The sequence below is a fragment of the Mytilus trossulus genome, chromosome 1, assembly GCF_036588685.1.
Source record: "Mytilus trossulus isolate FHL-02 chromosome 1, PNRI_Mtr1.1.1.hap1, whole genome shotgun sequence".
In the NCBI taxonomy this organism is placed as follows: domain Eukaryota; kingdom Metazoa; phylum Mollusca; class Bivalvia; order Mytilida; family Mytilidae; genus Mytilus; species Mytilus trossulus.
The window spans coordinates 88,800,906-88,821,273 of NC_086373.1; the positions used below are offsets into that span (position 1 = coordinate 88,800,906).

The window sequence follows — 20,368 nt, forward strand, 5'->3', positions numbered from 1 at the left end:
AACTGTGGCACTAGTATATTGAGGCAAATAAATTCAAATAACTCCAGGAAACAACTATGTGTCTATAGTACACAGATGCCCCAATATCACTTACACTTTTTATGTTCAGTGGACTGTGAAATTGAGGTTAAAACTCTTATTTGGCATAAAAATTAGAAAGATGCTTATTTGGGCCCTTTTTGGCCCCTAATTCCTAAACTGTTGGGACCAAAACTCCTAAACTCAATCCCAACCTTCCTTTTATGGTCGTAAACCTTGTATTTATATGTCATAGATTTCTATTTACTTATACTTAAGTAAGAGTGCGAAAACGAAATGTCTTCGGACGAGGACGATGACAACGACGCCAAGGTCATACCAATATACGACCAAAAAATTTTCCATTTTGGCGTTTTTTCCAAACTGCCATGTTGGTTGGCAGGCAGGGTCATCACACAAATTTTCAAACACAATATCCTAATGCTGATTGTGGCAAAAACTGTTTAATTTGACTTTAAAGGGCAATAACTCCTTATGGGTCAATTGACCATTTTGGTCTTTTTAACTTATTTGTGGATCTTACTTTGCTGGACATTGTTGCTCTTAGAGAAATCAATTTGTGTTAAAGTAAGAAATTGTTTAAATAAACAATATGCTTCCAATAAATATCTTGCAATCGATTTTATAGTTATTTCCTTTGTTACATGGTCAATTTTTTCATCATTTTTTTTCTTTTTTCAACGAATTTATATTTCAAGTGAAATCAACTCAAATGAATTATCCTGCTTCAGCAACTTATCATTTATTTAATTGTAAATCAGAATGAACCAGATGTAGCAGAACAACAAAAATGGCCTTATATCTTTAAAGTAAGATTGACAACTTCAAAACTAATCAAAAACTTTCTGATGGACCATGATACATCCTCCACATATAACATTTACCCAGTCTGTTCATCATTGTGAGGTTGTTAAAACTTCTCTGATAGGTTTAATTATGTTCTAGTGTCAGCCATGTCAAATTTAATATGTGCATCATATTAAGGATGTACACCTCTGAGGAGCCAAAAATTTCTAGAATTAAACTTTTTTTCTTAACCTGATTTTTAGGTTTATAAGACTGTAACAAAACAATTGGTGAAGAAAAAATCATATGGTGGTGTGCTTCTTTTTTTGCTACGGCCCTTTGAAAATGTCCAATTTTGATGATTTTCTCACTTTTCATCGATTTTTACCTATTTTTGGGTTATTATCATGAAAAAAATCACAGTTCCACAATTAAACTTTTTTTCATACTATCCATAAAGATGAATAGGACCAATCTGAATAAATTTAACTTACAAAAACTATAGGTAGGTGTTAATATAAGAAAGTTTTATCATATTTTGATGCTTTTTTGTGTAAAATTTACCATACTGCCAATTTTGTATTTTTATGATTTTTCTCATTTTAAAGAACAAAATGCATATTAATTCAACTTTTTTGTTATAAATGATTGAAAAAATACATATCTAAGAAATTTGAAAAGACCAAAATGAGATGGGATGTATATTATTCTTGTAAAATCATTTTTTGTATCCCTCACCCATTTTCTCAAAATTTTGACTAAAAATACTGACTTGAATGGTCGTAAAATTTGAAAAGTGGATTATTCAAAAACCGTTCATGGTAAATACACAATTTTTTCACAGAGTTATGTTTGATTATAATATTTTTAAAATTCATTGATATTTTCCACTTCTATCATATGTTTTGGAGATAATTTAAGAACGAGATTTCAACGAGACTGAACGAGACTGAAAAGTCAGAAGAATACATCTTTAACAAAGTTTATTAAAGATCATTTCAATAATCTATCTATAATACTAAAATAACGAGGTCCAATTTGTCAGCCGTCATCACGTAAAAAAGATGAATCAAAGAATTCAACTTTATATATAACTAATATAGTACAATGCTGTTGATTAAAAATTGCACCACTCCAGACCCTTTTATTTTCCACATAATTAATATTGCCAATAATTAAGAAGTTCCGGCTCAACTCCCCTACCGATACCAATAGTATATTCACCTGTTACCTATCACCTTATCTGTACGTTTCGCATCTGACAGGCGCACCACCAAACGCTGTATTTAGGATTTTGCTATATACACGGGTCCAAATTTCAGGGTTGACATTACTAAATTCAATCATTGTCACATTGTTCCTGATTGTAGTATTTTAATCAGTATGACTTTCTAAGATGACAATACCAATATTAAAAATCTGGACTTAAAATAAGGCGTATAGGTACAGCATGTACAGTTTTCAATTTGTTAGCCTGAATGACGTAAAACAGCGAATCAAAGAATTCAACTTTATTTATAACTCATAAAGGACAATGCTGTTGACTGAATAATACTCCTTTCCAGGCCCTTTTGTTTTCCAAATTAAATTAATAATACCAATAATTGATAAGTTCAAGGTCGACGGGTTCAAACCGAAAGATGTAGAAAGCAGAGAAAACTGCATCTTATAATCGGCATGACTTTATCAGATGACAATATCAATACTAAAATAAGGCTTACACATAGCTATATTCTTTAATTCAGTCACAGACCCGCAATATCACGAGTGTGTTCTAGTATGTATTATTCTTGTATTCAATCCATGCAATTGGGATGGTATTCAAAAAGAATCTGTATACACATTTTCTCCTTGTGAAGACCCCATGTTTATTTCTCAAGGCTGACATGTATGTTTTTAAAAATAATAAACAGCAGATGCCAAATGACTAAAATGCTAACATTGACCTTTTAGTTTAAAAAATGTGGAATGATATAATAATTTGTTTAGATAAAAAGTGCTTTACCTTTACACTTGGTCAGTTCCCCCTCAGCTCTCTTCTGTAGTTGTCTAGCTCCTCTAAGTAGTTCTATAAACAATAAATAGTTGCTTTTAATAATGTTAACAGATCATGAAAAGCAAAATTTTTCAATGTTATCAACTAACAATGCTTATATTTTCTTGTATTTTAATGATTGCCAAGTTTATCCCATAGGCCAATGGAGATAACAATATCTATAAATTAGAGATAGTTCAAATTCTAAAAATGGAAATAGGAAACTTGCCAAGCAATTTATATCAACAAATCTAATTATAATGTAAGAAATAATAATCAAAAACCTCAAAATATCCCAAATGTATGTTACATCATTTCTAATGACTTTAAAATGATTTGTATTGATTTTTTCTTATTTACATGAAAAGTAATTTTATCTAAAAAGTTCATTCACATATAAAATTTTGCAATAGTCTTTTTTATTGCTATTTTGTGCATTTTTCCTTTGATCTTTTTTTTGGTGATAATTTTTCATATCATGCTTCTCGTTTGAGATGGAAAATTATCGCTAGAAACTAAAGAGGCACGTGGCGTGGCGTTGGTAATGAAATTGACATCATTGTCAAAGGTAAAATAGCGATACGGGCTCAAGCAAGAAAATAAATCTTGTTGAGATGATCAACAATAATCTATAAATATCTTATCTTATCACATATGTGATGATGAGATCTTGTATAAAGCACACTTGTCATTAGCTGCATAGAGAAAACTAAAGGGCTGAAGGATACTCAATTAGGGGCCCTACAAAAAATATGTGTCCCACTCACACTATACCATATTAATTTTTAGTGAACTTTGAAAACTGGGTCTACATTTATTTGCTATTTATTTTGAAAAGTTTTTATCATAATGAACATGTTTCAATGCCATGCTTATCTATCTTCAACAAAAAACATAAAACAGGATGGACATACCTAAAGACTTACAAACAGACAGACATGAAAACTCAAAACCCCCATCTGTTATAGACAGGGCATACGAACAATCCTTACCTTTCAAATTATCATCATCTTCAAGGCCAGAATCAGTTAGGTCTGAATCATCTAGGTGATTACTCAAAGTCTGATCAAAGCTTGAGGCTACAACTGTCATATCAGCCTTATCTGTGGTCTGTATATTAACTAACTCAGACTCCAAACTCACTACTCGATCTAATTAATAAAAGGAAATATATATATTCCTTAACATAAAATAATTTTTTGTTTACCAGGTAATCACAATTTCTTATAGGACAAGTGTCTTCTATAAATATATTGAAAGCAAATCTAAAGTTCAAACAGTTTTGGTTACACACTTTACAATTTTTCTTCTAAATGTAAAAGTATATGCTGAATATATGTTTCTTTCTAAATGTGTGCTATGGTAAGCTTACATGTGATAACTTTTAGATAATACAATGTACTGATATTTTAGTCTGTACTAAGTTATGTTACAAACTACTGAAATAAATCCTTGACTATCGAGACCTAACAATATAGGGAGTATTATTTTCATTTTTTTCAACAAATCTGTTTCTGTGAAAAAACATAATGATTAACCCTTTTTTCAAAGAAAAAAAAAATGTAAGGCCACAAAACAAAATAACATTATTTTTCTCCTAAAATTTAATGTTAAAGTCCAACGTTCAACGGGCTTCTACAGTTCTTTCAATTAAGAAACAAGCAACCAACCAGTAATGAAACATTCCGTTATCCCCAATTATATAAAGTAAATGAATAACCTTGTAAAGATTTGTAATGAAACATTCCCTTATCCCCAATTATATAAATTAAATGAATCACCTTGTAAAGATTTAATTAGTGTGTTACTGCCATCAGCCTGTTTGTGAGATTCTTTCAATTGCACTGCAAGAAGATCACACCAATGTTAGTATGCCATATATAAATGAGTGTGAAAAATAGGTGAAAAAAACAATAAGATACCAGTTTTCATAATCTTAAAAACCTTTTCGTCCTATTAAAAGCACACTTGACACAGCTTATTTCAAAACTGTAAATGATCGAATGTTCTATTATTAAGCAGTTTTGTGCTCTCATAATTTATCTAATGATTAACTGAAACTTGAATTGCCCAAATGAGAATAATTTTACTTATTTGACATTACATTTTTATTCCTTACTTTCAAGTCAACTAAAAAGTCATGTATGGTAAGGAAGTGATAGTGAAGAAAACTACAATTGATTGATACTGTGACCTATTTTCAATTGAGAAACTACCATGGTTATATAGAGACATCCTTTCACCAAGGTAGGTGTTATATAGATTACTTTCTTAAAGTATGATGAACTAAAACCAAGAAACTGAAATTAATATAGAAATATGAAAATTGGTATCTATCTTGTACTTAGAACATTTTAAAATATAATATATGTATATTGCTAGTTTAATAGGACAATGTTAGGGAGGGAGTTCCACAGGAAATCTCTAAGGCTGATCGGAAATTACAATTCTATATAAACTAAAAATGTACAGATGAGACAGTTTACCATAACAAGTCATGTATAATCCATAGTGATAAACATTTTGTACAGCTTCCAAAAAAAATAATTTGTCAGTTGTTATAACTACCAGTGAATCTCTGTTAACTTTAAAGTCATGTGTCTGTGTTAGCAGCTTTTTCATGGAAAAATAATGGTGTAAGGTTCTAGAAACTTTTATAAGTTATAAAATAATTTTTTGGGTAAAAAACTTTGGATTATACATGTTGATATAAGGTATGTTCATGTACTTCTTGAATCGAACGAAAACATTCCCCAAATTATGACATCAGAAATTTCCTCCGATTCAGTTGACAGACATAAGAACTTTTTTCCCTGTAACGGAGGACAATTGTGCAATTGATATGATATGTAATTGATTAGCAAATTAAACAATGAATTTGTTTTGCATCAAATACTTGTACTGCTTAGTAAGGTCTTGTTTATTGCAATATAAATCTGTTTACTATTGCAAAAGCTGATCTGTAATTTGTTTCTTAAAAAAATAATTGATCATGTGCCATTGTTTTAAGGGTTCATCAGTGGAATTGCTATGTGTGTCAATGTAATGATTTTATTCTAACAAAAAAAAATATTTTAGTTTTACACAGGAACAACCAGTTATATTTAAAAGATGGACTTGTATTATATTTTCATGTAAAAATATAATACAATACAGTCAGTGACTAAACTTAATTTAATGAAGTATTCTGAATCTTAAAATGATAAAAACTACTACCAAAAATAAAACATACATTATGCAACAAAAGTTTCAACCAAAACGCCAAAATATTAAGGTAATGAAGGAAAAGAAGCAGTAAAAATACAGAAATATTGCATAATCAAGATGTCAAATAAGCAATGTAAGCATAAAACAGCAAAACAAGGTCAAATTCATTTCAGTATGCACAAAACAGCAAAATAAGTTTTCAAATGTTTGCTTTACATCAAAATGAATAAACACAACATTTTTTTATAATCTTTGTACATGTATTGATTTATTCCATTGTTTAATTTATAACATTACAGCTCTTATAGGGAAAGGGTAAAATAAAATAAATTGTCCATGTAAAATATCGAAACTTACCATCATCAATAACTGCACCTTAAATAACATATGTACCAAATAATAATGCAATCAGACTTTAAATTTGTTTTTGTTTATTCAACTTAAAGAAAATCGTATTAAAAAAATCCAAAAAGTGTGTTTGTATTGTTTGTGCAAATAACTGTGATTACTACCAGTAAATATACTTTTAATATTCTTAGATAATGTTGGTTTACTAGTTCTATTATGTTTTGCTATTTTTAAAGATTTGTGCATTTCTATCTTCCTAGAATTTGAGTATTCCTGAATGATTAATGACAGCATTTGCATGCAGATCTAATTGGTTTTTTTTTATCAATGCTAGGCAAACATTGTCCAGTCTTTTTACCCTACATCTGAACATCTGAATGCATGCTTTAAACTGTCTAGATAAGCCCTTTTCAATTGATTGTTTTAGTTTATTCTTCTGCTGTAATGTTACACCATTGTCCCAAATTAGGGAGAGGGTATGGTATTTGTTGATGTTTTGTCATATTTGTTTTTCTTAATTGTTTTGTTCATAAATTTCACCATTAGTTTTTTTTCACAGGATTGTTTCCCTTTTGCCTTTTGAAGCCTTATACTATGCAGAATAGGTTTTGCTCATCCTTGAAGACTGTACTATAGTTATTTAAAACTCCTTTGTCATAAGGTCTATGATGGCAATCTCCTTGTCAATCATACCACATCATTTATTTTAAATGTAAAATTCTTATGATTAGATTTCAAGTTCTATGATAATTTTTATGTTACTGAATTAATTTCCAATGATATTTAAAACAATTCTTTTATTCAATTCATCAAAAACCTGTACTAGAACTATCAGACATATATAACTTTGCAAAGAAGCATTAAGAACCAGAAAACTGAACATAAAGAGATATGAAAAGCGTTAGAAAATTATACACAATTTTGGGACGTCTTCTAAAGAAGACATGTGTCACTACAAGTGGGACAACAATAAATAGAAGAAATTGCTATGTGTAGCTACAGTTTCTTTATTATAAGGCCACACAATAAAATGCACTAAAAATAGTGAAACTTACTTTTTAAGTCAGACATGGTATTCTCCATCATTTGGTTCATGTGTAAATCTGACAGCTTAAGCTTTTCTGCATAAACAAAAGGGGAGACAACCCAATCAAAGTCAATTCATGCAAAGAACTGTAAACTGAACAGGCAGCAAACAGAGAAACGAAAATATTTCTATACGGAAATAAAATCCATAAGAAAGATATATGAAAGCTTAATTAAATATACTGCTAAAAATGAAATATTTGACACTTAAATACAGACAAACAAGTAAGCTTGTGTTTATTTTACTACAATTAAAAAATAAATAAAAGTGTCATCTCATTTATGATTTTATAATAAACAATTGCTACATGCTTTTTACAGATTGCAATTTTTATAAAAAATAGAATAAATAAAGAGTAAATGCAAGTTTTTTTGCAAGAAAAGTATATACATAACAATCTGCTCAATTGAAGTAATGAGCTAAACACATATAGACATTTTAACTGCTTAATACACACAAAGTAAATAAATTACCTTCTAAAGAAGATATCTTTGCCACATACTGCCTAGTATCCAACTGTGCTATTTCTAAGTCTTCTGAAAACAAATGGCAAGTTGAGGTTAAAGTAAGGTAATTATCATAAATTTTTCATGAAAAAAATGGGGAATATGTCCATGGGACACCGATGATGCCCCAGCTTGCATGCAACATTATAAAGAGACATAACTCATGAACAGTAAAATTGACACTTCCCAAATTGATTCTCGATCCGAATCTTTTGGTAATGAGCATTGTGTATAAGTTTCATAACATTTGGTAGATGCAAACTCAATTAAGGGGGCTCCTGGGTATAAATGAAATTTTTGTTCTAATATAGGATTTAGCTATATTTTTTCATAAATGAACTTTATCATATACTTAAAAGAAAAATTAAAAAAAAAAAGGGATCACCGTTCATTTAAGCTAAAATCTGCCTCTGGAAGAAGCAAACATTTTTGTTAATGTCCTTTTTTTCTGTTGAACTAATAGGAGAAAAAGAGGAAATATCGAAATAAAAAAATAACCTTATATAAGAAATCGCTTAAATTTTACAATTATCTAGTCTATGTACAGCTTATTTGAAAACAATAATAAAAAATATAGGTCACCGATGAGTTAAAAAAGATATTTCAAATTTAAGGCACAAAAATGGCATTTTTACACCAAAGGGAGATAATTTGGAGCTTTTTCAATTTTTAAAGTCATCTGGGGCCAAACCAAATCATTTTTGGGGGTTGTTTTTTTAACCATATCCTAAAGTAATAACTAATTGTGTAATAAATAAAATTTGTAATGAAAAAATAAAAGTTTAATTTTTTGCTAAAAATTTTGTACCCACGAGCCACCTTAAGTGAACACAAAAGAAATTTTAGCATTTTTTACCATTTGTAAAGGAGCATAACTCTAGAAAATTTAGTGACAACCCCAAAAATTCGAATTCGATCTGTATTTTGTTGTTATAAGCATTGAGTTTATAGCATTTGGTTGCAGCAAACTAAAAGTTGACAATAAATACCAAAAATCAGTAATTTTTCTATTTGTGAAGTGGCATAACTCTAGAATGATTTAAGTGACAACCCCAAAATTCAAACTTGATCTGTTTTGTGTTGTAATAAGCATTGTGCATAACTTCATTGCATTTGATTTTGGCAAACTAAAGATTGAGAACAGAAACTAAAAAAGTCAGCCACATTTTCGTTTGTGAAGGGGGCATTACTCTAGAACGGTTGAAGTGATGACAAATAATTAAAATTTGATCTGTGTTTTGTGGTTATAAGCATTTTGTATAAGTTTCATATCAATTGGAAGAGGCAAAGTGAAGTTAGATAACAGAAACCATCTTTGGACCATAAGGACGTACATAGAGACAAGGGTAAAACTTAATGCCCCCTTCCCTACGAGAGGCATAATTACCAAATTTTACTTACTTTGTAATTGTTCAACTTTGTCTCCACTTTCCTTTAGTCTTGTTTCAGAGTCTTCCATTTTTGCTATAAACAAAAAAATAAAAGTTTTAAAGATGACACATATTGTTGTGATATGTTCAAATATCAAAATGATAAAAATACTTCCTGTACTTATGCTTTCTCTTCATTCTAAGTTCACAAGTCAAACATTTTCAAATGGCTTGGTTGCAATAGGTATGACTTGTAATTTGAAGGTTATATAATTGATAACGATAGAATATTTTAATGCTAGTAAGGAAACGTGATATCATTCATTTTAACAAATAAGCAAAATAAATGAAATCTACAGTGCCTCAAATGAAGTTAAAAGAGAAAAAAAATGGCTAAACATGTTGCTACAGTAGTTTATTTGTGTGCAGGACAGCCAACATTTTACTAGTAACTCAAACTGACACATATTTTGTAGGCTATGCACAATTTGCCAACTATGACCTCTATAAACAGCTCACACACATTTTCAAAATATCAACGCTCCTGTATGCATTTCAAAATCAAACAATTTAAGGTAAAGGTAACTCCTAACTAATCAATATTACCTTTGTATTTTTCTATTTCGTAGTGTAATTCTTTCAATTTATCTGAAAGGTATTAAAAAAACAAAATTATTAATTCATTAAAGTGGAAAATCAGTCACTGGTATTTATTACATCATCTATTCTTGTATTATTTATTTTTTCTTTATTCTTCTAGAAATGGATTGTTATGCATGTACTTTGTATTTTCTTTTACTTTTTTTGTTTCCTTTTTCTTTTAAGCATTGACCTGACTGTTACTTCCCAAACCACTTTGAAATCACTATTATCATTTGCATCAAATGTTTTATCCTAGTTTAAAACGTTATTTCTGATTTCACTATAACTTACATATGTTTTATATTAGTAAATACAATTATTACTGATTTCACTATAACTTACTTTCAGATTCTTCAGGGTCTAAATCTTTAAGACTTGTAGGTATAATCATTGATGTTTCATCTAAAAAAACAAGAAAAGATACAATTAAATCCATTCATTTTCATGGTTTTATTGTTAAGGTTTTGCTTAGATTTTTTTTTTTTTTTTTATCCAAGAAAAGATGTCATACCTGTCCACTAATCATATTTTTGTGGGTCGAGCCAGTTAATTTTCCAAATCACATTTTTTTTGATCACATGAAAACAAATCACAATTAAATAATATGAAAAGTTTTAGTCACTCTAGCTTGAATAGGGACTTATCGTCATATTTTCCTCAAAACTGAAGCGCATGGATTTTACTTTAACAGCATACCAAAAATCAACATATTAGAAAAGTTCATTTTATTTTGAATCCCTGAAGCCTAACTTGGGAATAGCGTGTCATTTTTTTTATACAGTTAAGATAAATGGTTACTTTTGCCACTGTATACCAAATATCAATATATGATGACACAACAAGTGAAACTGCGAGCTACTGCTCACTGATGATACCCCCGCCGCAAGTGGATAATATTAATAGTGTAAAAATATGCAAGTGTTTGGTAAACAGGAAGTTGTCCAGTGATGAATCTGAAAACGCATCACACAGTATAGCTGACTTATATAAATCCTGAAACCAAATTTCAGAAATCCTTGTATTGTAGTTCCTGAGAAAAATGTGACGAAAATTTTCAACTTGGCTATCATGTGTAAAATCATACAAGTGTTCGGTAAACAGGAAGTTGTCAAGTGATCAATCTGAAAACGCATCATACGGTATAGCTGACTTAGATAAACTCTGAAACCAAATTTCAGAAATCCTTGTATTGTAGTTCCTGAGAAAAATGTGACGAAAAATATTCATGGGATGGAAGGACTGACTGACGGACTGACGGAAGGACAGACAGAGGTAAAACAGTATACCTCCCATTTTTTAAAGCGGGGGTATAATTACTTATACTGAACTTAACAATGTGTTACCAACAACAGTTACACCTTTGTCATCTAGTAACATTTATCAAAATAAAGGGAAGTAACCCAGATTACTTTGTGAAAAGCCATACAAGGCAAAAACAAATAAATATTGATTAGTGTCTTACCTGATGTATCAGAATTTAACAATTTTTTCTCATCAGTATTTTTATCTTCTGTTTCATCATCATCTGTCTTTTCATCCAAATCTTTCTCATGATTGTTTGGTTCTTTCATTGATTCTAATTTTTCTAAAATGTAATTTGGATTTTTTTTTAAATCAAGCCAATAATACTAGTCTTTTAGTAATAAAGAAAATAAAGTAGAAAAATACAGAAGAGTTCACAACAAACCACCATTCAGTGCCTTCTTAGTGGCTATATATGTTATTGGAAAAAGAACTTTATCTTTATAAAAACATAATTGACTTAAATTTAAGATAGAAATGTTATCCCACAAGGAATTCAACATGTTTTGGCAATAAATTACTGACAAATGATATTTAAAATTATAAATAAGTTAAACATTTCTATAAAATTGTGAGTAATTAGTATATTGTCAAACCTTTTAATGAAGCTATTTCTTCCCTTGCTATATCATTATCTGACTGCAATGCCTCCATCTGAAATTAAAAAAATATTTTAATAATGCTTGAAAATATGTACATTGATTGCTACAGCTAAGTCTTGTACACAAAATTTAAAAGTTCCAAATAAATATATTGTATAGAAGCCATACAATTTATGTTGGTCTCTGTAAATGGTAAAAGCTATCATGGTAAAAAATGAATCTGCATGTAATTTAAGGTAACTAGTTATCAAGCATGAAAAACATATAACATGTGCCTTTCCTAAGTCAGGAGCCTGTAGTTCAATGGTTGACATTGGTTTCTCTCTGTCAGATTTTTTTTTTTTTTTATAAAAATTGTTTTGTGATAAATAAGGATGTTAGTTGTTTTCATTGAATTGTTCCATATTTTTATGTCAGGGCTATTTATAGCCGACTATAAAGTATGAGTTTCTCTCATTGTTGAAGGCTGTACAATTGGTACAATTGCCTATCATTACTAACATTCTTATCATTTTAACTTTGGTGGATAGTTGTCTCATTGGCAATCATACCATATCTCCTAATTTTGATAATTTAATGTGATTTCCTTATCTACATTTGTACAGTGTAAATATTTTATCTAAAAGACATTTTTTTTTTTTATCTATATAAGTGAAATTCTAACTACAATCTGTTACCTTTGCTGATAAAATGCTCTCCTCTTTCATAAGATCTTCTATTTTTTCCATGAGGTCAGTTTTTTCTTTGTCAAATTTTTCTCTCTCTTCCAAATGATTATTCTCTGCATCCTATTACATAAAACAACATTTAAATACTATAAACAAGATAGTCAAATTGACAAGGAACTTTATAACTTATAAGAAAGACAAAATGTTCAAAGTGTTGAATGGAATTTCAGTGGAAAAAAGGATCACTTTTCAATGGCTTTCAATCGTATAAGTATCCACAACATAACTGCTCTATAAGATTTATGATATGTTTTTAACCTCAAAGATCTGTAACTTCCATAATGGATGAAAAAGTGTAATAGATTTCTATTTTTTTTTTTATACTAGGCCTTTTTTCTTCCTGTAAATGACCTAAAAGATCAGCTTTTTTAACTAGACTTTGAAAATATTACTGTTTTTTTTTCCCTGAATTTTTTCATTGATTGTTGATAAAGATTTGCCACTTTTCTAAAGATGATTTAATGTGTTTTAAAGAACCTTAAATATAATGCCAAGCATGCCACCTGATTCACTTATCAATTATATCAGCTGATTTTGATATTATTATTCTATAAATTAGTACCTGTAGTTGCCCCTGAATATTATTATCATTCTATAAATTAGTACCTGTAGTTGCCCCTGAATATTATTATCATTCTATAAATTAGTACCTGTAGTTGCCCCTGAATATTATTATCATTCTATAAATTAGTACCTGTAGTTGCCCCTGAATATTTGACACTTCTTTGAGTTGATCCTGATATTTTTCTGCCAGTTGTTGTAACTCTTCTTGTGATTTTTCACACATATCTTTCAGATGAGTACATTCTTCTTCTGTGTTATGTAATGATCTCTATTAAAATAGGTAAAAAGACTTTAATGCATCTTTAAATATAGACAACAGTAAAAATATTGACCACATTTGTATTAATGCTCTATACTGGTTTTATTATAGTATTATTGATTCATTATGTATTTTACATAATAATAAAAAGAAGATGTCTTGTCGTGCTTGTTTGTTTTTTGTTTCTTATCTATATTTTATTTCTTATTAATAATACAAGGGACACAGTATATGAGTAGCAAATAGTTACTGCACCCCCCTGTGAACATAAAAAGTACTGTTTAAAGACTATTAAAGTCGAGATTAAGATAGACTATAAAAGTTAGAGCACAATGACCCAGGGTTTCCGCTGGCGGTCGCCATTTTCGCATTTTGCGAAAAAATAATAATTGTGGCGATAAAAATTTGTCATTTGCGAAAGAATTTGGCGAAAGAAATAAAAAGAACGATATATTTTCCTCCATCTTGTTTATTTACTTTTTTGAGTTTCTCGGACTTTACCAGATCAGACAATACTCGGAATTCACCTTGACCTCATTAAGGTTTGGACAGAAAATCAATAATCAGCTGATTGCATTTTATAGCTATCGACAACAAAGGACTATATTAATAAAGGTGTTGATTGAATTGTTTGACAAAATGATATGGTTAAATGGCTTCTGCTAAATGTCAGATACAGAATTTATTTACCACTTTGCGACGCATGTGTTTGAAGCAAACTTTTGACGTCTCCTCCGCTTTTAAAGATAGTCTAGAAAAGAAAGCTGTTGTTGTGACGAAAAATATCCAAAAGCAAGAAAAATCTCGGATTTAAAACTTTAATTATCCTTTGACTTAAATATCGGTAATTGATTATGAAGACGTTTTAAAAGTCATTTGAGTGACACACGTGTTTCAAGCCTAGTTTTATGATGGTCAAGAAAAGAAAACTTTCGTTATGAAGAAATCTATCCAAAAGGTTGGCTCGAATGAGAGTAGCCCTTCAATGTAATGACTACTCATGAAACGAGGGATCAATTTCATGTGATAAAAGCTTTTGTTTTGTTGTAAAAAAAACTTCTTAGTACAAAAGGGAACATCAGTATTTTTCTTTTAAAGAAACTTTCCATACGAACTATACTGGTATTATATAATCAAAACATGTCCATTAATTTTGTTATATTCCAGGACGTATATCTCCTTTATAATTAAAAGTAAAGTCGCCCAATCAATTAGAAAAGTTGTTTCAAATACAATGAATAGTTTTCCCTTTTAAATTAAAAAATTCTGTTGTTTTAAAGTAAATTTTTAGTGTTTATTCATTAACATGTAAACTCTAAAATACGTTTGAGAGCATAATCATAGACACAATGGGCAAAATCATCTTATTTAAGGGAAAGGGGGAGGGGGGGGGTTAGAAAAAAATGTAAATTTTTAACGAAAAATATAGTTATGTTATTTGGCGAGAAAAATAATAAAGTGGCGAAAAATATATTTTTTTGGCGAAAGAGGTGGCGAAAAAAATAATTGACCCAGGGGAAACCCTGCAATGACCCAATATAGAAACTCTACCTACACTAACTACCAGCAGGGTATCTTTTTAGTTAAATTATCTACCTCCTAGTAACAGTATAGATTTAGTGAATCATGACTTTAAGATAAATTTCTTATTCCTTCCCTTTAAAATGTAATCAAAATATAACACACTACTGAAACAAAAGAATCATAACTTCTTATCAAATTATAAATATCCTAGTTTCAATTCCCAAACTTAATAATGAAATCTGTATTGAAAAGTTATATAGTTAAGGACTAATGTATAGTCAGTGATGTGATGTTAGAACATTATTTCATTAATCATGATTAATGTAATGATTATCAAGTAATTTACTTTCAATATTTTCAGAACAAATACATTAAGAAAACATCCTTGTAGAACCTTTTACAGTTGATTACATCTAACTACTAACCTCTAAATCTGATAATTTTCTCACAGCTTCTAATTTCTCTTGTAAAACTCTCCTTAAAGATTCCTGAAATACACATATTATTTACAATATAAAATAAAATATTTGTCATATTAAAGAAAACATAAGTGACTAATGTATATATAAATATCATATATATGGAAAATGTTTCCCCATGGCAACAGATGATGCCCCCACTTGCATACAACATTATAAAGGGACATAACTCAAGAAAGATACAAGTGACACTACCCAAATTTGTACTTGATCTGTGTTTTGTTCTAATATGCATTGTATATAAGTTTCATAACATTTGGTCGAGGCAACTTTTAAGTAAGAGAATGTTAACTAAAAATTTGCTTTTATTTCCCTATTTATAAAGGAGCATATCTCAAGAATGGTTAAAGTGATCCCACTAAATTCAAAACTCTGTATTTTGTGGTAATAAGCATTGTGTATAAGTTTCATATCATTTGGTTGAGACGAACACAAGTTAGAGAATGACACCAATTTTGGGATGTATGGATGTACTTACGTACAGATGGACAAGGGTAAAACTGAATGCCCCCTCTCTTATGGCGGGGGCATAAAATAATCAAATGTCATATCATAATACTGGTCTCCCTACTAAAAACTGTTTGACCTGAGGGTCCTACCTTAATAATTTCTTAATCATTCCAGTTACTATGACCAACAAAAAATATGAAATTGGGTCTGCATTGTTTGCTTTTTATTGACTGTTTTTGTGCTTTTCATTTTGATTTCTGTGACCTACTTATATTTTCAATTTGACTGAGAAAAAAACAGAACAGATGGTGGAATGATTGCCCCAAAAACTGAACAGACCATTGTCAACCAATATATTAAAACAGCATATTTTAACTGATTCTACATCTTAAAAGATTCTTTCATGGAATATTATTTAATCCTCTAGATCTCTTTAATAGATTAATTAAATGATTAGTTCTTGTAATGCATATCTATGAAATAATCACCACTAGTTCATCAAACCTCAACGAATCAATTGTCTTTTTTTTTCAGTAAAAAAATAAAAGAAATCCTAAATACACCATTGCTCATTCCAGTATTCATATTGTATACCAAACTTTTCCAATTTTCATAAACGTCTCACCTTAGCAGTCGTTTCATACTGTAACTTTTCTTCTTGAAGTGTCACAACTTCTTGTCTTAAAGCATCTTCTGAATGATTCTACAAATATTCAATATTTAGTTATTCAGTACCTATATCTCATCTTGGAAACTAGATGTGTCAAAGCAACACGAATGGCCCCGTCTCAAAAAGTTGAAAAATCTGCAATTTCAATACCACATGTGGACACAAACATGATGGTAGTCTCACATATAAAAAATCAGCTAAAATTCTGGAGGCTTATAGAAATACAGTCTGTATTACTGTGATTTTCAACAATTTTCAAAGTTGAAAACCCTTAATTTTGGCAAATATTAGAGGAGCGGAACACAACTTAAAACTTGATCTGTATCTCATCATGAGTAACTCACATACCAAAGATCAGCCCAATATCTGAAAGATTTTAGAAAATAAAGTTCTTATTACTGTGGTTTTCAACAATTTATCAAAGTCCAAAGCCTGTAACTTCAGCCAAAATTAGCGGAGTGGAACGAAACTTAAACTTGATCGGTAACTCATCATGGTTGACTCAATTTCCAAAAATCAGTCCAATATCGGAAGGTGTTTACAAAAAAACTCTGTATAATGGTTTGTTGCAGAATGACGGAATTACAGAATTTTATATAGGGGTTTAACTATATGGCACCGACAACTTCGTTGAGGGGCCATAATAAAACAAGAATGTGTCCCCAGTACATGAATGCCCCACTCGCACTATCTTTTCCATGTACAGTGGACTGTGACATTGGGGAAAATACTCTAATTTGGCATTAAGATTAAAAAGAACATATCATAGGGAACATGTGTACCAAGTTTTAAGTCCAATCGCTTCAACTTCATCAAAAACTATCTTGACCAAAAACTTTAACCTGAAGCGGGACAGACGGACGGACTATCGTAGGTGAGGCATAAAAATTGTGAATGTTGAAAGCCCTTGGGATATCCTACCTATTATTGAAAATTGTTAAGCATGTCATTACTTCGGTTTTCTTTGCCTTTTCAGTCAATATGTGTATTGTGTTTTATTAAGACAACAGCAAATACTGCATAGTGGGTTATTTACACGGGTGTAAAATTTCAGGATATTCGTTGAAGAAGGTAAACAAAATACAAAAACTTTTATCAATAGATATAGGGAGATGTGGTGTGAGTGCCAATGAGACAACTCTCCATCCAAATAACAATTTAAAAAGTAAACCATTATAGGTTAAAGTACGGCCTTCAACACAGAGCCTTGGCTCACACCGAACAACAAGTTATAAAGGGCCCCAAAATTACTAGTGTAAAACCATTCAAACGGGAAAACCAACCGTTTAATCTATATAAACAAAACAAGAAACGAGAAACACGTATATATTACATAAACAAACGACAACTACTGTACATCAGATTCCTGACTTAGGACAGGTGCAAACATTTGCAGCGGGATTAAACGTTTTAATGGATCCAAACCTTCTCCCTTTTTCTGAAACAATAGCATAACATCACGACATAGAAAAACATACGATAAAATATCAATTGGATATCAATACCTTTGCATGTGAACTTTTAAATTGGAGGAATTTATTTTGAGTGAATTGGTTCTATCCGCAAGAATAAGCAAAAAACTACACCAGCAAAAATAACCCGCTATACAGTATTTTCCTTGGAATAGAGCGCTTTGAACAAAGACATTTCTTTACTAATCTTTCACTTACTTTTGAGTATGTATGTAGTTGATTTTCTAGCACCTCAAGTCTGGATAATAGTCTGTCTTCATCAATTAAAGCCTGAAAATAACAAAATTTTAATCAAATCAAAAGTTGCAATTTAAGTTTTCTCAAGATGGACATAAAATAAGTACAAAATGGTCCCTCAGACCAGATAAAATTAGACATTAGGATTCTACTGTATAATAAATGAGTATACCTGCCAGCCATCTTCTGAAGATTCCTGTGTGTTGTTTAACAACTGTTGTAATGTACTAAATTTCTGTTCTAACATCTTTTCTCTGTGTAAGGCCTCCTGTAAGTGAAAAAATAATAAATGTACAAGTATTACGACATTGAATTTAATTTTAGTCAAATTTTGTGAGGACACATTGTGGGGATTGAAGATAACATATCTGTATAAAACTATTTGCATTTTACATTATACATTTAAATTGCAATCATATCAAACTATAAAATTTGCAGGAACAAAATCTCATAGTCTCAATATCTAAAAACAAGAGTGCACATGCTGAAATGTCTCGCCTTCTTTACTAATCATTGATATTATGTTGATAGACCTAAATATAAAGCTTTATTACAACTATCACATAAACTCAACATTAACCCAAAGAAAATGAAAAATTGATCAATGAACCATGAAATTGAGGTCAAGGTCAGATGAACCATGCCAGACAGACATGTACAGCTAACAATTCTTCAATACAACAAATATAGTTGACTTATTGGTTATAAATCAAGAAAAACAGACCAAAACACAAACACTTAACACTTAGCAATGGATCATGAAAATGAGGTCAAGGTCAAATAATACCTAAGTAACAGACATATAGATCATAAAATATTTCCATACACCAAATATAGTTGACTAATGCATAAAGTATTAGAAAAATAAACCAAAACTCAAAAACTTAACTTTGACCACTAAACCATGAAAATGAGGTCAAGGTCAGATGACACCTGTCAGCTAGACATGTACACCTTACAATCATTCCATACACCAAATATAGTAGACCTATTGCATATAGTATAAGAAAAACAGACCAAAACACAAAAACTTAACTATAACCACTGAACCATGAAAATGAGGTCAAGGTCAGATGACATCTGCCAGTTGGACATGTACACCTTACAGTCCTTCCATACACCGAATATACTAGACCTATTGCTTATAGTATCTGAGATATGGACTTGACCACCAAAACTTAACCTTGTTCACTGATCCAAGAAATAAGGTCGAGGTTAAGTGAAAACTGTCTGACAGGCATGAGGACCTTGCAAGGTACGCACATACCAAATATAGTTATCCAATTACTTATAATAAGAGAGAATTTAACATTACAAAAAATCTTTAACTTTTTTTTCAAGTAGTCACTGAACCATGAAAATGAGGTCAAGGACATTTGACATGTGACTGACGAAAAGTTCGTAACATAAAGCATCTATATACAAAGTATGAAGCATCCAGGTCTTCCACCTTCTTAAATATAAAGCTTTTAAGAAGTTAGCTAACGCCGCCGCCGGATCACTATCCCTATGTCGAGCTTTCTGCAACAAAAGTTGCAGGCTCGACAAAAACTGGACAAAAGAAAGTCAGAAATTAAAACATCATTTCTTTACAAAATTGTAACTGTTGCTGAGCTGTCTCATTGAAAGTATACCATACATTTCCTTTAAAAGTCATATGCAAGAAAAACTTATACCTTTCAATTAGGTTCAATATTAATGAATAATTTTAAATCTGAACAAATGGTAAGTTTATTTTGGTAAATCCAGGCCACGAATTTATACCTGTAAATACTGGGCTAATTGGTAAAGTTCCTGAGACTGTATAGTGAAACCTTAAACTATACCTGTAAATACTGGGCTAATTGGTAAAGTTCCTGAGACTGTATAGTGAAACCTGGGGTAACAGTGTTGGCAAAGTGTCCATCAGTGTAGCTGTAACAAAGTAAAATTTGTTAATAATACATCACAAGATCAATTATGTGTCAAACTATTAATGAAAATACATATGCATTTATCTATTTACTTATTATTTTTTTTATCAAAAATAAATGGGAAATAGATTTCATTTTTATGTGTATT

At 30.3% G+C, this 20,368-nt stretch overlaps 1 protein-coding gene across 14 annotated transcripts in view; it reads right to left on the minus strand.

The window, feature by feature from the left end:
- The window catches only part of LOC134688978 (sarcolemmal membrane-associated protein-like), a 60,631-nt gene that overhangs the window by 22,504 nt on the left and 17,759 nt on the right, over positions 1 to 20,368 (minus strand). For 11 of the 14 annotated variants that reach the window (XM_063549491.1, XM_063549489.1, XM_063549481.1 and 8 more), the window contains exons 5-22: positions 20,134 to 20,221; positions 18,480 to 18,575; positions 18,269 to 18,340; positions 16,554 to 16,631; positions 15,425 to 15,487; positions 13,347 to 13,484; positions 12,602 to 12,712; positions 11,919 to 11,976; positions 11,483 to 11,605; positions 10,363 to 10,422; positions 9,985 to 10,026; positions 9,410 to 9,472; positions 7,976 to 8,038; positions 7,471 to 7,536; positions 6,425 to 6,442; positions 4,642 to 4,704; positions 3,853 to 4,011; positions 2,831 to 2,893 (exon numbers count right to left, since the gene is read on the minus strand). In XM_063549491.1, the coding sequence (XP_063405561.1) occupies positions 2,831 to 2,893; positions 3,853 to 4,011; positions 4,642 to 4,704; positions 6,425 to 6,442; positions 7,471 to 7,536; positions 7,976 to 8,038; positions 9,410 to 9,472; positions 9,985 to 10,026; positions 10,363 to 10,422; positions 11,483 to 11,605; positions 11,919 to 11,976; positions 12,602 to 12,712; positions 13,347 to 13,484; positions 15,425 to 15,487; positions 16,554 to 16,631; positions 18,269 to 18,340; positions 18,480 to 18,575; positions 20,134 to 20,221 (1,424 nt within the window). The remainder of the gene's footprint in view (positions 1 to 2,830; positions 2,894 to 3,852; positions 4,012 to 4,641; positions 4,705 to 6,424; positions 6,443 to 7,470; positions 7,537 to 7,975; positions 8,039 to 9,409; positions 9,473 to 9,984; positions 10,027 to 10,362; positions 10,423 to 11,482; positions 11,606 to 11,918; positions 11,977 to 12,601; positions 12,713 to 13,346; positions 13,485 to 15,424; positions 15,488 to 16,553; positions 16,632 to 18,268; positions 18,341 to 18,479; positions 18,576 to 20,133; positions 20,222 to 20,368) is intronic. The other 3 variants (XM_063549479.1, XM_063549480.1, XM_063549482.1) reach the window with 3 other exon arrangements.